This window comes from Gossypium arboreum, chromosome 10 (assembly GCF_025698485.1).
Source record: "Gossypium arboreum isolate Shixiya-1 chromosome 10, ASM2569848v2, whole genome shotgun sequence".
Taxonomy (NCBI): Eukaryota; Viridiplantae; Streptophyta; class Magnoliopsida; order Malvales; family Malvaceae; genus Gossypium; species Gossypium arboreum.
This window is the reverse complement of record NC_069079.1, coordinates 126,351,311-126,364,100: the sequence shown is the minus strand read 5'-3', so window position 1 is coordinate 126,364,100 and position 12,790 is coordinate 126,351,311. Positions and strand designations below refer to the sequence as shown.

The 12,790-nt window shown below is 35.4% G+C and overlaps 2 protein-coding genes and 1 non-coding gene across 5 annotated transcripts; 1 reads left to right on the top strand and 2 right to left on the bottom strand.

The window, feature by feature from the left end:
• Positions 1-112: 112 nt before the first annotated feature.
• Positions 113-4,987, bottom strand: LOC108461338 (methionine--tRNA ligase, chloroplastic/mitochondrial). Its single transcript, XM_017761158.2, has 12 exons — positions 4,512-4,987; positions 3,643-3,786; positions 3,397-3,546; positions 3,155-3,322; positions 2,944-3,068; positions 2,696-2,789; positions 2,481-2,579; positions 1,674-1,854; positions 1,482-1,597; positions 873-1,028; positions 553-681; positions 113-469 (listed from the first exon to the last, which is right to left on the bottom strand). The coding sequence occupies exons 1-12, from the start codon at positions 4,806-4,808 to the stop codon at positions 296-298; spliced, it is 1,833 nt and encodes a 610-aa protein (XP_017616647.1). The 5' UTR covers positions 4,809-4,987; the 3' UTR covers positions 113-295.
• Positions 4,988-5,921: 934 nt separating this feature from the next.
• TRNAC-GCA (transfer RNA cysteine (anticodon GCA)) lies at positions 5,922-5,993 on the top strand. Its single transcript has one exon. It is a non-coding gene; the product is annotated as a tRNA-Cys (tRNA).
• Positions 5,994-6,482: 489 nt separating this feature from the next.
• Positions 6,483-12,261, bottom strand: LOC108464193 (elongator complex protein 1). 3 transcript variants are annotated; one of them, XR_008272462.1, is made up of 6 exons: positions 11,863-12,261; positions 10,979-11,312; positions 7,725-10,794; positions 7,493-7,591; positions 6,832-7,408; positions 6,483-6,759 (listed from the first exon to the last, which is right to left on the bottom strand). XR_008272462.1 is itself a non-coding variant. In XM_017764348.2 (6 exons), exons 1-5 carry the CDS (start codon positions 12,019-12,021, stop codon positions 7,093-7,095), a joined length of 3,978 nt encoding a protein of 1,325 aa, XP_017619837.1. In that variant the 5' UTR covers positions 12,022-12,258; the 3' UTR covers positions 6,483-6,759; positions 7,090-7,092. The 3 variants fall into 3 exon arrangements, 2 of the variants coding, with proteins under 2 accessions (XP_017619837.1, XP_017619838.1); XM_017764348.2 differs by having other exon boundaries at positions 7,090-7,408; positions 11,863-12,258; XM_017764349.2 differs by lacking the exon at positions 11,863-12,261 and having other exon boundaries at positions 7,090-7,408; positions 10,983-11,118.
• Between the last annotated feature and the right edge of the window lie 529 nt (positions 12,262-12,790).

Here is a 12,790-nt window from a genome sequence, read left to right as displayed (position 1 = left end):
AAAAATCTGATTCGTGTTGATTCTTCCCCCAACTAACGAAGAGATCTTGGCAGTCTTCATCATCAAAGTGAAAAAAAATTTGCAGATACTGCAAACTAATTTTAAATGGTCATTATTTCACATAACTCCGACCCTTTATTTTTCTTGAAGTATCCGTATCAAACACCCATGTCTAACACAGACATACAGTATAACCCTAAAAAACCCCTCTAAATATATACCATGTCGAGCAAATATTCATATCCGACACGGATCAAAAATAAAAAAAAATTACATACTTTCAAAAATTAGAACCCTAGGCTTCTATCACCCCTTGAACTTTTTGCTTTTTCTCTTTCTTTTTCACAACCTTTTGAGGCTCTGTTTCAGCCCCATTTTCATTTTCCTTTATTTGTTCAATTCTTGCAAACACTGGCTTAGGTTGTGCCATCACTTGACCACCTTTTAGTCCACCCCACTTTGTTTTGCTCTGCGGTTATACACATTCGGTGCGGTTAATAAGACGATAAATTTATGCATATGTATTGAGAGAGAAAGGGGGAGTGTCTGTACCCAGTTTATGTTATCGAACTGGTCCTCGGAGTAGCCAAGCTGTGCATATATCTGCCTACATAAGCTAGGTGCGACCGGTGATAGAGCGATCGCTATAATCCTCATTGCTTCGAGTATGACCACAAGATCCTGCCCCAATATCGGAAAAGATATAAGCCTCTTAAATAAATCAGGATAGTGGCCATTGAATAGATGGTGTGCCGGGTCATGCAAAATCGTCACTCGGATTTAGATGGGAGTGTCAGTGCTTCAAAAAAAAGGAAAGTCGGTGCAACATGGTGCAAAATATATGTAAAGAAGTATAAAGAAGGTGGAAGCACCTTTGCTGCAGCTTCGGAAGCAGCACCGCCTTGCTTAAAAAGAGACCAAGGTTGATGCTTATCCATGTACAAGTTTCCAGCATTGCCGATCTCTAGCACGGCTTCACAAGCAGATGATAGGGACAGATTTTCATAATTGATACGAGCTTTTTCAACCTATATAAAGCATAAAAAACAGAAAGGCATCAGCAATTGACCTAATATACTTTCGAGCAGGGGGGAAAGGGAAAAAGAAGAAAAAAACGACCAAATCGACAAATCATGAAGGGCGGGGAAAATGGACAACTGATACTTGGCAGATCGGGAAAATCAAGAAACTTAGCAGGTGTTGATCTTAGAGCACACTACTTTGCATCACCATTACCAAAAAGTTACCGGAATTGTATCTCAGGGCAAAATTCTGTTAAACATTTGCTGCTGCTAGGATTCGGGTGTTGGATATGGGTATATGTCCGACATAGGTATGCTCTTTTTTTTTGGTAAAATTACCTCTCTAGTCCCTCTCAATATCAATATTGAGCAAATTGGTCCCTCCTAAAAGAATTAGAGTAACATAGGCAACTACTACCTATTGTTTGAGATACCTTATTAGATTCGTAATAACCTTACCAGCTCCTCAACGGTATCCTTAAAATCCTTTCCTTCAGCTGCGATAGATGAATCAACTACTAAAGTTGACTGGCAGTTCTTCTTAAGAAGTCCAAGAGTACGGTTGAGAAGATTTCCTGCAGGATAACAAATATAAAGAACGGAATAACAAAGTAGCATTGACTTAAACTACTAATAGTAACCGAAACATACCTATTGTGTTGGCAAGATGTGCATTGACAATATTAACAAAACGCTCTTCAGAATAATCTCCATCACTTCCAAATTCTACCTCCCTTAGGAAGAAGTACCGGACTGCATCAGCTCCAAATTTACTAACCAATTCATTTGGTTCGATTGTATTCCCTAATGACTTCCCCATCTTCATGCCATCCTATAATTTTCAAAATAAAAAGCATTGCTGCATGAAATAAAATTACGAATATGAGAGAAAAATATACATTTTAAAAGAAACTGCAGAAATGCAATGCTCAATCAGTTAACATCCTCCTTGGACGGATTATGGCACTTGGACCCTCAATTTCTTCCTTTCAAATCCACATACAAAAGCATTTGAGGTTCAAATTCTTTCTTTTCATCACTCCGTTAATTCGTTTCATCTATTTCAACTACCATAGTGCTCATAACTCAAACAGATTACAAAACTGGAAAACCCTAACAGTTCATGCACTTCTAAACTCAGATTTCATCCTAAAATTCCGAATTTTAGTAGCAAAAAGATAGCGTTATCATGAAATCTTAATGGTTTATAGTCATTTTTAAGCAAAATATAATGCAAAGTAAAGTAACAGATGTTGAATTCAAAAACAAGGCCTAATGCAGGCAAGTCTAAGCACAATATGAACCTTAGTTAGTGAGGAGAGATTTGCTAGTAACTTGTCTAAATATTTATACTGACGTTCTATCACTTGAAGCTCTCATTTGAAGTTCTACTATTCAAATATCATGCACCAGTTTCAAACGGAAAACAATTGACTATGCTTCATAGTGTTAAAGTACCTTCGTCAAGAAACCATGGCCAAACACCATCTTCGGGAGACTCAATCCAGCAGACATTAGCATAGCCGGCCAGTAAACAGCATGAAAACGTAAAATATCCTACACAAAAAGAAAATGCCAAACTCGGCACAATTCAAAAAGGGGAACATAACTCATTCACTTTGAGTAATATTTTGGTGCATATGGCTACTTTGCCATGTGGATTAGTTTCATACCTTTCCAATCAAGTGCAATGAGGCAGGCCAACCCGAAGAAACAGCACTTTGTAAACTTATTTGCTCCTTATCCTCCAACAGAGCCGTTATATAGCTGTTTAAAACAAGTTTTTAAAATCCGTATTCAGCAAAAGTTTCCACAATGAGAAAACAAGAACATGTTGAGACACAAAAAAGTCCAGGTGGCATTCAAAGAAAGACGTAAAAAGCCTACTATAATTTCCTTTTCTATGAGAAAAGAACCATACCCGAGAAGTGCATCAAACCAAACGTATATAGTTTGCTTATTGTCATTGGGAACCGGAATACCCCATTCCACAGCTGCACGGGAAATCGAAAAATCTCTTAAGCCATTTTTTATCCAACCTTGGACCTGGAAAAGTTCATCACTAAGATGAATTGTCTAAATAATGAACATCATCATATCACGTAAAGAAAAAGAATTCCACTTTGTTTCACCTCGTTCAAACGGTAAGAAGGCTGAACAAAATCTGGATTTTGTTCCAAAATTTCTTCTAATGGTTTTTGGTATTTCGACAATGCAAAGAAATAATTATCCTCTTTGCGAGGAACACATGGCTTTAGGTGCGTAGGACAACAATTATTTTCGAGCAGCTCTTTCTCATCCTGCACAATTTTACACCAATTATTTTTGAGGACCACCTTAGTTGCTATACATATATAGAAATCCAGTGTATAACCTTATACTCCTCGCAATTGACACAGTACAGTCCCTCATAGTCGGCTCGGTAAATGTCATCTTTAGCAAGAACTCTAGAATAAAATTCCTCAACGATTGCTTCATGTTTTGGATCAGTTGTACGAATGAATTTGTCATAAGCTATATCTAACTGCAATCAAGAAAATACCGATGGTCATAACGGCATCAACACCTCAATTACTCAGCTAAAACGTAACCTCCTAAATTGGAAACATAAAAGAATTACATCTTTCCACAGCATTTTATAAGCTTGTGATATAACATCACAATGCTCTCTCGGACTGGAGCCACGAGCAGATGCTGCTGTAGCTATCTTCTCCCCGTGCTCATCCGTCCCAGTTATTAATATGACTCTCTTTCCCAAAAGCCTCTGCCACATATAATGAAAAAAAAAATCAAAAGGGATCTTTGCAGCTCAACAAGAAGTGGTAAGAATGAAGCAAAATTATGGATTGCAAATCAAAAATTATGAACAAGACGATATCGATTGTAATGTAGCCACATCGGTTCTCAACAACTATACATCTTTAACCATTAAATTTTACTAAAAAATTAGAGGTGGATCCTTATGGTGGCCTACGAAGGCTTTGACCCCCAAAAATTTTTGGAAAATTTCATTTTCCCCTTGAAGTTTCTAGAAAATTTTAATTAAGCTCTCTTGAAATTTTTGAAAATTCTCATCAATGTCGCAAAAATTTATAAATTTTAATTAGACCCCAAATTCTTTTCAAAAAAATTTCTATTAAACTCCTTAACTTTTTGAAAATTTACTAGGCCCCCAACTTAGGACCAAGATCCGCCACTGTAAAAAATACTCTTTTCTTTGATATCTAAAGTCCAAAAATCCACTCTTTGCTTAACAAAAACAATAATCAAACTAGTTTAGCCATTCTTCATGAAAAACTACAAAGCATAAGTACCAATTACATTATCAAAATTCTAAACTAGAACTAAATATATTCACAAAGAAACACCAACCTATGAGCAAAATATGTAAATTCCTAAGCTAAAAACTATACTTTTCATAAAAAGGAATTCATAGAAGTACCAAAAACTCAAAACCCATTGAAACTAAGGCACCATTTAAACAAATACCTGAAACCTGGCAATGGCATCAGCAGCAATAGTACTGTAAGCACTACCCATATGAGGAGGGGCATTGACATAATAAAGAGGAGTTGTAATAACAAAAGGTTCAGCCTTTTCACTAGCTTGGAAATTGCCTGAACAAGTACAAAGCAATGATCTTTTTGAAGAAATCAAGTGATTTTGAGGGAAGTAAAGACGATTTTTGAATTGGGTAGTCTTGAAATTGAAAAAATAGGATGGTTTTAATATACAAGAAAGGCTGCTTTGTATCGAACAGTTCATGTTCATCCTAGCTACTGCCATGTTTCTTCTTCAACTGTTAAGAAACAATAAAATTAGTATATTTTATTTTATGTATAAATTAAACTCATAAACTGATTTGAGTTGCATTATTTTCAAACAAAAATAAAAATCGAAACTTTTTTATTCGGCTGAAGAGGTTTTGGAGAAGAAAGAGGATAAGGGGAAGAAGAAAACACATAAAAGAAAGAAAATTCAATGGGTTGGGCTAATTTAAGTTTTTTATTGGGCTTAATGGGTTGGCTAAAAATTAGGGTTCTTCAAGGCATCATTCATGGAACTAAAATATGAGTTAATTGCATCATACATCCCTAAACTATAACCTTAAATTTAAATTGGTTTCTAAACTTTAAAATATTCCAATTACATTAATAAACTATTGAGGTTATATCAATTAGATCCTTTACTAAAATCACCAATTTAAATATTAAACGATATTTCAAATCTTATGTGGCATAATTTAAAATGAAAACTTTTAAAGAAAATTGAATATTAAAAAATGGATGTAAAAATCTTATTGTTCACTCTCTCTCTTTTTTTCTTTTTTTAGTTTTAGTTTTAAATTTTAAAAGTTATCTTGTGACATTTTACTTTTATTTAAAATTTTATTTTATATTATGCCATGTAATATTTGACATGTTATTTAATAGTTAAATTAATATTTTAATAATAAAAATGATTGATTAATATAATATTGATAATTTATGGACGTAATTAGAATATTTTAAACTTTAAAGACTAATTTAAAATAAAGTTCATAGTTTAAGGATGTTTAGTACGATATTTGATATGAATGAAGGAGGTTGCTATTTTTATTTTTGTTGAATCGAAATAAGATGCCGATCTAATGCTATAAGAAGCTACATCTTCAATTTTCAATTCAATGGGTTGAAATTTTAAAATGTGTAAAATAGGTTGGAGGATTATTTTTAATAGTGCCAATGATGTCGTAACTAAATGGCTCTCTCTCTCAAACCACATTTAAATACACAAACTAACGAAATGCGTGGGCCTTTTTTCTTATGAAAATGATGACCCTGTCCGCGTGGAGATTTTGAATTCTGTTTGTAATGATATTGTCAATTTATATGATAAACTAAGAAGCACATAGCAAATGGGTCCATAGCTCAGTGGTAGAGCATTTGACTGCAGATCAAGAGGTCACCGGTTCGAACCCGGTTGGGCCCTCATTTTGTTTTATTTTTTTTCCCGCTTTTCAATCAATAGTTCTACACGTTCACTTTATGGTTATGTGGAAGTACTTTCTAAGGTTCATCTTTAGCACATTTATTTTTCATTTATTTTTAATTTTATGTAATTCTATATATAAAATTTTGATTAAATTCAATTCTCACAAATTATGATATTACATCATTTTAAGTTTATATATTATATACACAAATAATTATATTTATCTAATATAAAAATAATTTAATATATTTATTTCTTTAAATACGTATAATTGAATCAAATTAAATTTTATTTATATATTTAAACCACAATAAAAATACCATGTGTATAATTGAACAAAATTAAAATTCATATATCAAATTGAACATTAAATCAAAATTCATATATAATTTTGAGATTTGTCTGTTTCTTTTACCATGTACTTTCCTTTCTTATCTTTTTATTATATACCCATTTTCACCCTTTATCCACAAAGACAAACTGTGCTATAGTAGACAATTTTTTATTCCAACTAAAGTAAAAAAAAACTGAAAGTACAAACCCTAATTAGCTATCTATTAGCAGAACTCAAAACAAAAACATAATCAAGCAAGCAGCTGGTACAAATACAAAATCCCAATGAAGTGATCAATGTCAAAGAAATTGGGAGTGGTGATTTTGAAAGGCTTCTTCCATAGAATAAATAATCCAATGCCTGCACTATCTCCTGAACTTCTCAATCTCAAAATGCATAGCAGCTATGGTGTATACAGTTCCTTTATGCCTGTAGATAAACATTAGCGAATATTCGACAATAAGTTTCAAGGACATTGAAATGGCAGAGGTTAGGCAACACCTGTAACTCATTACATGGAGCCCAAAGCTATGTTCTTCGAAGAACAAGAAAAATCATGGCAAATGCTTTGATGTAGAACGTGGTAAGCCAGGTGCAACCCAAAGGTTCCATCAAATATCGTAAAGTTAAAACATGCATTGATTATGAAGAAGTTACCGGTGCAGAAAGTAATCCATCGAAAAATCGAATAATATAAGTTATAGTTCAACAAACAAGAAGTTTGAACCATGGGGGACAATTAGTGAGAAATAAGCTCACCTGTCAAGGAGAAAAGAATACTCGACAGCGCCATGAAAAAGCATCTGAATCCTTAAGTTCCGTCTTTACTTTCTGGAGATAACGCTCCAAAGTATGTCCATGCTCATTTATGGTATCATCAGACAATGTATCTTCAGCTAGTCTGACTGCAGCCAGGTGAGAAAGTTGAAAGTTCTCTCCCACATGTTGCACTTTCCGTGCAGTTTCTTCCTCGCCAAGCATTACAAGAGAAACCAGCAAGGACTTCAGTTCCTGCTTTGCTCCAGCTGTTAGGGACATGCCTTTCAAATGTTCCACAAGAGCCATCTCCTCGCCCGGGCTGTAATGTAAACAAATGGTCTCAGCAAAATATATAAGATATAGCAAGGGAGAAAGGAGATCCTGATATTGAATTACAACATACCTTCCAGGACGAATTTTTCCTCTACTTCGCTGACGTCTGGTATCTCTTGCCCCGCTAGCTGTGGTTGAGGCAGTTGAAGCAGCAAAGCTTTTTCTTGTGCTGTTCATGCAAAAAGGAAACAGCATATTCAGACATGAACTGAGACACATTAAGAAAAAAGAAAAGAACAGCAAGCATAATAGGCAGTTGATGCATATCTATACATAAAACACGAAATATGCAAAACACATACCCTTTTGTGTAGACACTCATTCCACTGAATGTACTACTAGCTTCTGAAGCAGTATCATCATCAAGATCATTTATCGACCTTTCCTCCGATTGCAGCTTTGCTGCAAGCAGCAACCTTCTCTGTCGAACAGCTAAATAGCGAGCCAAATATTTCCCCACTTTTTCAAGCCCTTCTTTATATTCATCTATTAGGCTGCTCGCACATTCAAGTGCTGCGCTTTTCACTACTGAGACTAAATCCTCTCTACTATGCAAAAAAGCAACCCTCAAAGCCTCTTCCCAATCCCTTGCACTGATGAGCAAATTAATCCCACCATTAATAGCCCCACAGTACTCCAAAGCAATCTTGGCAGCTTCTCCAGGTTTACCAAGGGCTTGGAGTTCTTCAGAAAGCTCATGAGCCAGTTGCAAAACCTCATTCTTTTCTAGCTTCATAAGCCCGGCTACTGTCAGCATGCCACTCCAATTACCACATTCACGATATGCCTTCAAAGCCTTTTGCAAATTGGTGCAACACAAGTAAGTGGCAGCAGCATCTTCAAAGCATTTTTCATCACTAAGATGATCTCCCCAAGCCTCAAGTACTTGCCCTCTTTTTGTATTATCAGTTATCAGCTGAAGTCCTAGAGGAAAAAGTTGAGGGTTTTTCTTCATAAGGTTCATGCAATCAAAGAAATGGCTGTCACCTGCGGATACAATGTGTTTGAGAGCCTTCTCAAACCTGTGCAGCCTAAGGTCAATATTATAGCGCATCAAGAGATCAGGCATACGTTCCAATTCCTGGAGAAAGGGAAGAAATTCCTTAGGGTCCCGCTGAGAGTTCAGAGCCACAATAGCTGCAAGGTTCAAATCATAAAGACCTAAAGCAGCTTCAAAGACAGCCTCTGGATCTGATAACCACAGTAGATGTTTTAGAGCTTCTTCAGCAGAAGGGCAATTTACTTGTCTTGGGTCGTCAGAACCTGATAACTCCATCTCCCGGATTACTTTTACCCTCTCCAAAGCCTCTTCAAGAGCAGGGGGATCACTACGAGCCAGAGTGGTCAAAATACAGAGCTCCCTTGCAGGACTTTCAGGTACTTGTTCATCAAGTGCCCTTCTTATGGCCAGAAGCACCAATGAGACCTTGTTATTTGCATCTAAACTAGCATCAGAACCCTTGAAATCATTAGTTAACAGATCCTTTTGCTCCTTGCAGCTAGGTGGAGAGAGAAACATTTTGTAAAGTTTCTCCGTCACATTTTCATGTTTAATAGCACAAACAAAGTCAGTTATGTAACTCAAATTTTTTACCTGCTTGACAAACTCGGAAGCTAATTGAATAAACACTTGCAACCCACAATAATCAACAATCACATTAAAATCAATCCTGTGCCGCCTAACCATAAGAAGTGCATCCCTAAAGCGTCTTTGGTTCAAAGCATTGACAATTGAGGCTAGCACCAATTTTCTTGGATAGATGCACTCCAGATTTCCACGATTTGTTTGCAATATAACAGCAGCTTCATCTCCATGCAAAACACCAACAATTTTGGCCCCTCTTTCCCAAATATTTATGAAGTTAATATTCTCCTCTTCCCTTCGTTTGTTACCAACATGGATAAAGTTTTCACATGTTAATTCAAGTTCTCCATGCAATATATCACCAATGTCAACAATAAAGAGCAAATCTTGTTTTGTTGCAAGGATCAAATGTGTGATTACATTGTCAGATAAATTAGAGTAAAATGAGAAACTGCTGCAATTGCTGCATAATATTTTCCTACCGACGTGCAGCCTACCCATATCATCAAGACCAAAAAGCAAAAGCTTTGATGGTTCAGTAACACCAACTAGAACCACATTCATCCAGGGGCAAGATGAAGAAAACCTTAACTCATCATGTTTAAAATCGAGTTTGTTAATTCCCAACTTAGATGTATACTCAAAAACTTCTCCACCATCAAACTGAACAAAAGCTGAGCTTCTTTTAGCAGGATTGGGAGCAACACCGACTACAAGTCCTTCCAACAAATTTCGATATGAAACTTTTGCATGCCAACCAGAGCATGTCAGTAGACCTGGGACATTATCTTCAGAACAAGAGAGCTCGATCTCCTGCAAATAGAAACCAAGAAGCCTATCCTCATTTGAAGAGGGTTGGAAATAACAATTGCTGTGATTGAATCCATGATGAGAAACAGCAAGAAGCACGTGTGGATCCAGCCATATAAGATGTACAAAGGATCCCAATGGGGTTGCAGATGCACATGGTTCCACACTAATTTCTTTACCTTCTAGAGATTCCCAAGTGTCAGGTGTTGGAAGCTCTGCAACACACAGACAACCATTTGATAACAATGCAGCCAAGCAATTCTTACCATTCATGGAATAAAAAGCCACTTCCCGAACGGCACTTGGAAAATTAAGGCTGAATAAATACATAGGAGGTGGCATTAAGAACAAAGGAAGAGGGGTCACAAGTATCTTAGAGCCATCAATAACTAAAGCGTTTGATTCATCCGTGACAGCTGTAACCCAAAAGAACTTGTAAACTGTGACTTGTCCATCAAGAGACCAACAAATTAATTGCTGTGACTTTGTTGGATCCCACATGAATCTAACACCATCTTTCCTCGAGTATTTGATTTCATGCTTTAGATACCAATGATTGTTGCTGAAAAACCAGATCTTCACAGAATCATAATTTCCACATCTAACAACAGCTGCAAGAAGATCAGAACTGCAATTCCACTTCAGAAGTTCTACAGTTGCGTCAATTGGTTCACCAATGAGAAACGAGCTTCTTTCTAACCCATTTCTTTCAAAGAAAACTATTGATGGACCTTCGTTCTGTGCCTTCCTGTCACAAACGGCAGCAATCTTTGCTCCACTAGGCATCCAGTCCAGAATAGACCCCATTAATTCCTTTGGTTCAGAGGAAGCATGTACAGCTCCACCATCCCGTTCCCAGACTTTTAGCCTCTTACTCGAAGAATTCAACACCTCACTTAGAGTGGCAAAGTACTTCCCATCACCTCTCCATGTGATGGGGCTGCCAAACATTTCTCCAGATGGAAATTTTGGTTCACCTGAAACCAGTTTCCTATCAATAAAAAGCCAATATAATAGATAAAAGAAGCAAGACTTATGATGAAAAAATATCTATATTTTCGCTATCCGGCAAAAGCATAAAGAGAACAAGACACAGAAATTGAATGAAAATAAAAGTAAAAGGTAAAAAGAAATCAGAGAACAATGGAGAGAAGTCCTTACTTACGTCAACTCCATCGGGTTGGTCCTCCAAAGCAGTCTCGTACAACAAATCCCAATCATGAGTCATCACCAGTAGTTGCCCTAAGCCAGTAGTTACACCTAGCAAGTCTCCATCAGGACTAGGCGAAATGCACTTGACTCCACCTTCAACTCGACCAACAACTTCCGTTTCCTTTCCATCCACGTTATGCAGCAGTAACAGCCCATTAGAAGTGCCCACTATCAATGCTTCTTTCTCCATAAGATAATCAAAGGAGGTAATGACATCCTCAGGCTCCAAATCCAATGGATCAATTTCTGCTTGTAAAGGACCTTTCGTCCATGCTCGCTCATTCTGAAAGATTTTATTGACTCATGTCAGTGAGCACACATGCTACAAAAAGACCCCATTAAAAATACGAACAAAACATAAAAGCTGCATAATTAAGTACTTCATTTAATCAAAAGTTAATACTTAGAATCACCTTCCTAAACATTTCAGCAAACTTTTTCTCAGCTAAAAATAATTAAAAAAGATTCCAAATTATAACACCCTTGCTAGGTTAGAACCCTAACAAATTCCCATTTCACTTTATAAACTTGGTTATTTCCTTTGCCTACTTGCTTTTTTGCTTCCTCAAGTAAATGCTACTAAAAAGCTAAACAAAATAAATATATATATATATATATATATATACATCATATATAATTAACATGTAATAATAATAATAACTAAAAGCATAATCTTTCTAGATAAAAGAGTGAAGTCATAAAATTTTGATTCAGTTAACCAAATTTCTAAATTACAAAACTAAAAAGTACCCATGATTTATTGATATGACATTAAGTAACCAAACACACACAAAAAAAAAAGGGAAAAAGAGAGTAAAAAAAGGGGGGCATACTTGGAGAGAAGAAAGATGGAGTGTGTAAATAAGATTATACGAAGAAGCAAAGAAGAAGCGATTTCTTTCAATGTCATAAGCAGAGAACAGTAATACTTCGCCTTCTGATTGTAACTGAAGATTCGATGTAATCTCGGAATAAAGCTTCAGATTTTTCATTGTTCTTTTTTACTTGAAATTTCAAAGTCTGGAAAACCCTAGCGAAAAATTGAAGCCAATTAATATGGGAATTAAAAGGGGTTTTTGGGTTTGAGGTGACGAAGAAGAAGGAGATAGCTTGCACTGTAGTGTAGGCTATACAATAACCAAACCTAAATGAAGGGTTTTTGGTTTTGACTTATTTGCCCCATTTTTTTATGGGTTAATATGCAACTTGGTACTTTAACTATTCCTAGTTTGCACTGTAGTGTAGGCTATACAATAACCAAACCTAAATGGAGGGTTTTTGGTTTTGACTTATTTACCCCATTTTTTATGGGTTAATATGCAACTTGGTACTTTAACTATTCCTCATTTTTCAATTTGGTATTTATAGTTTTTTTTCTCAATTTAGTATCTGTAAAACTATCAAACCAGTTTACCCCAAGAAGTTATGAAAAATGACATGGATTAATGGACTAATTTGCAATTGACAGGTGAAAATTTGAGGTAAACTAATTGAAGAAATGATTCCTTAAGTAACAAATTAAAAAAAAATCACAAATACTATAGATCGAGCATTTCATATTAAATCCTTTTTAATTTGAAATGATTAAATTCCTGGAATCTCAATATTTATTTTATCCATACTATATACTTAAAACTTGAAAAATCATGATTTTAGAAGATAAATTATATTATTAGAATAGTATATTTTATTTTTATCATTTCAACCAACAACTTATTTAATTTTTAAATTTTTAATAAATTTATTTTTGTATACTTTTAT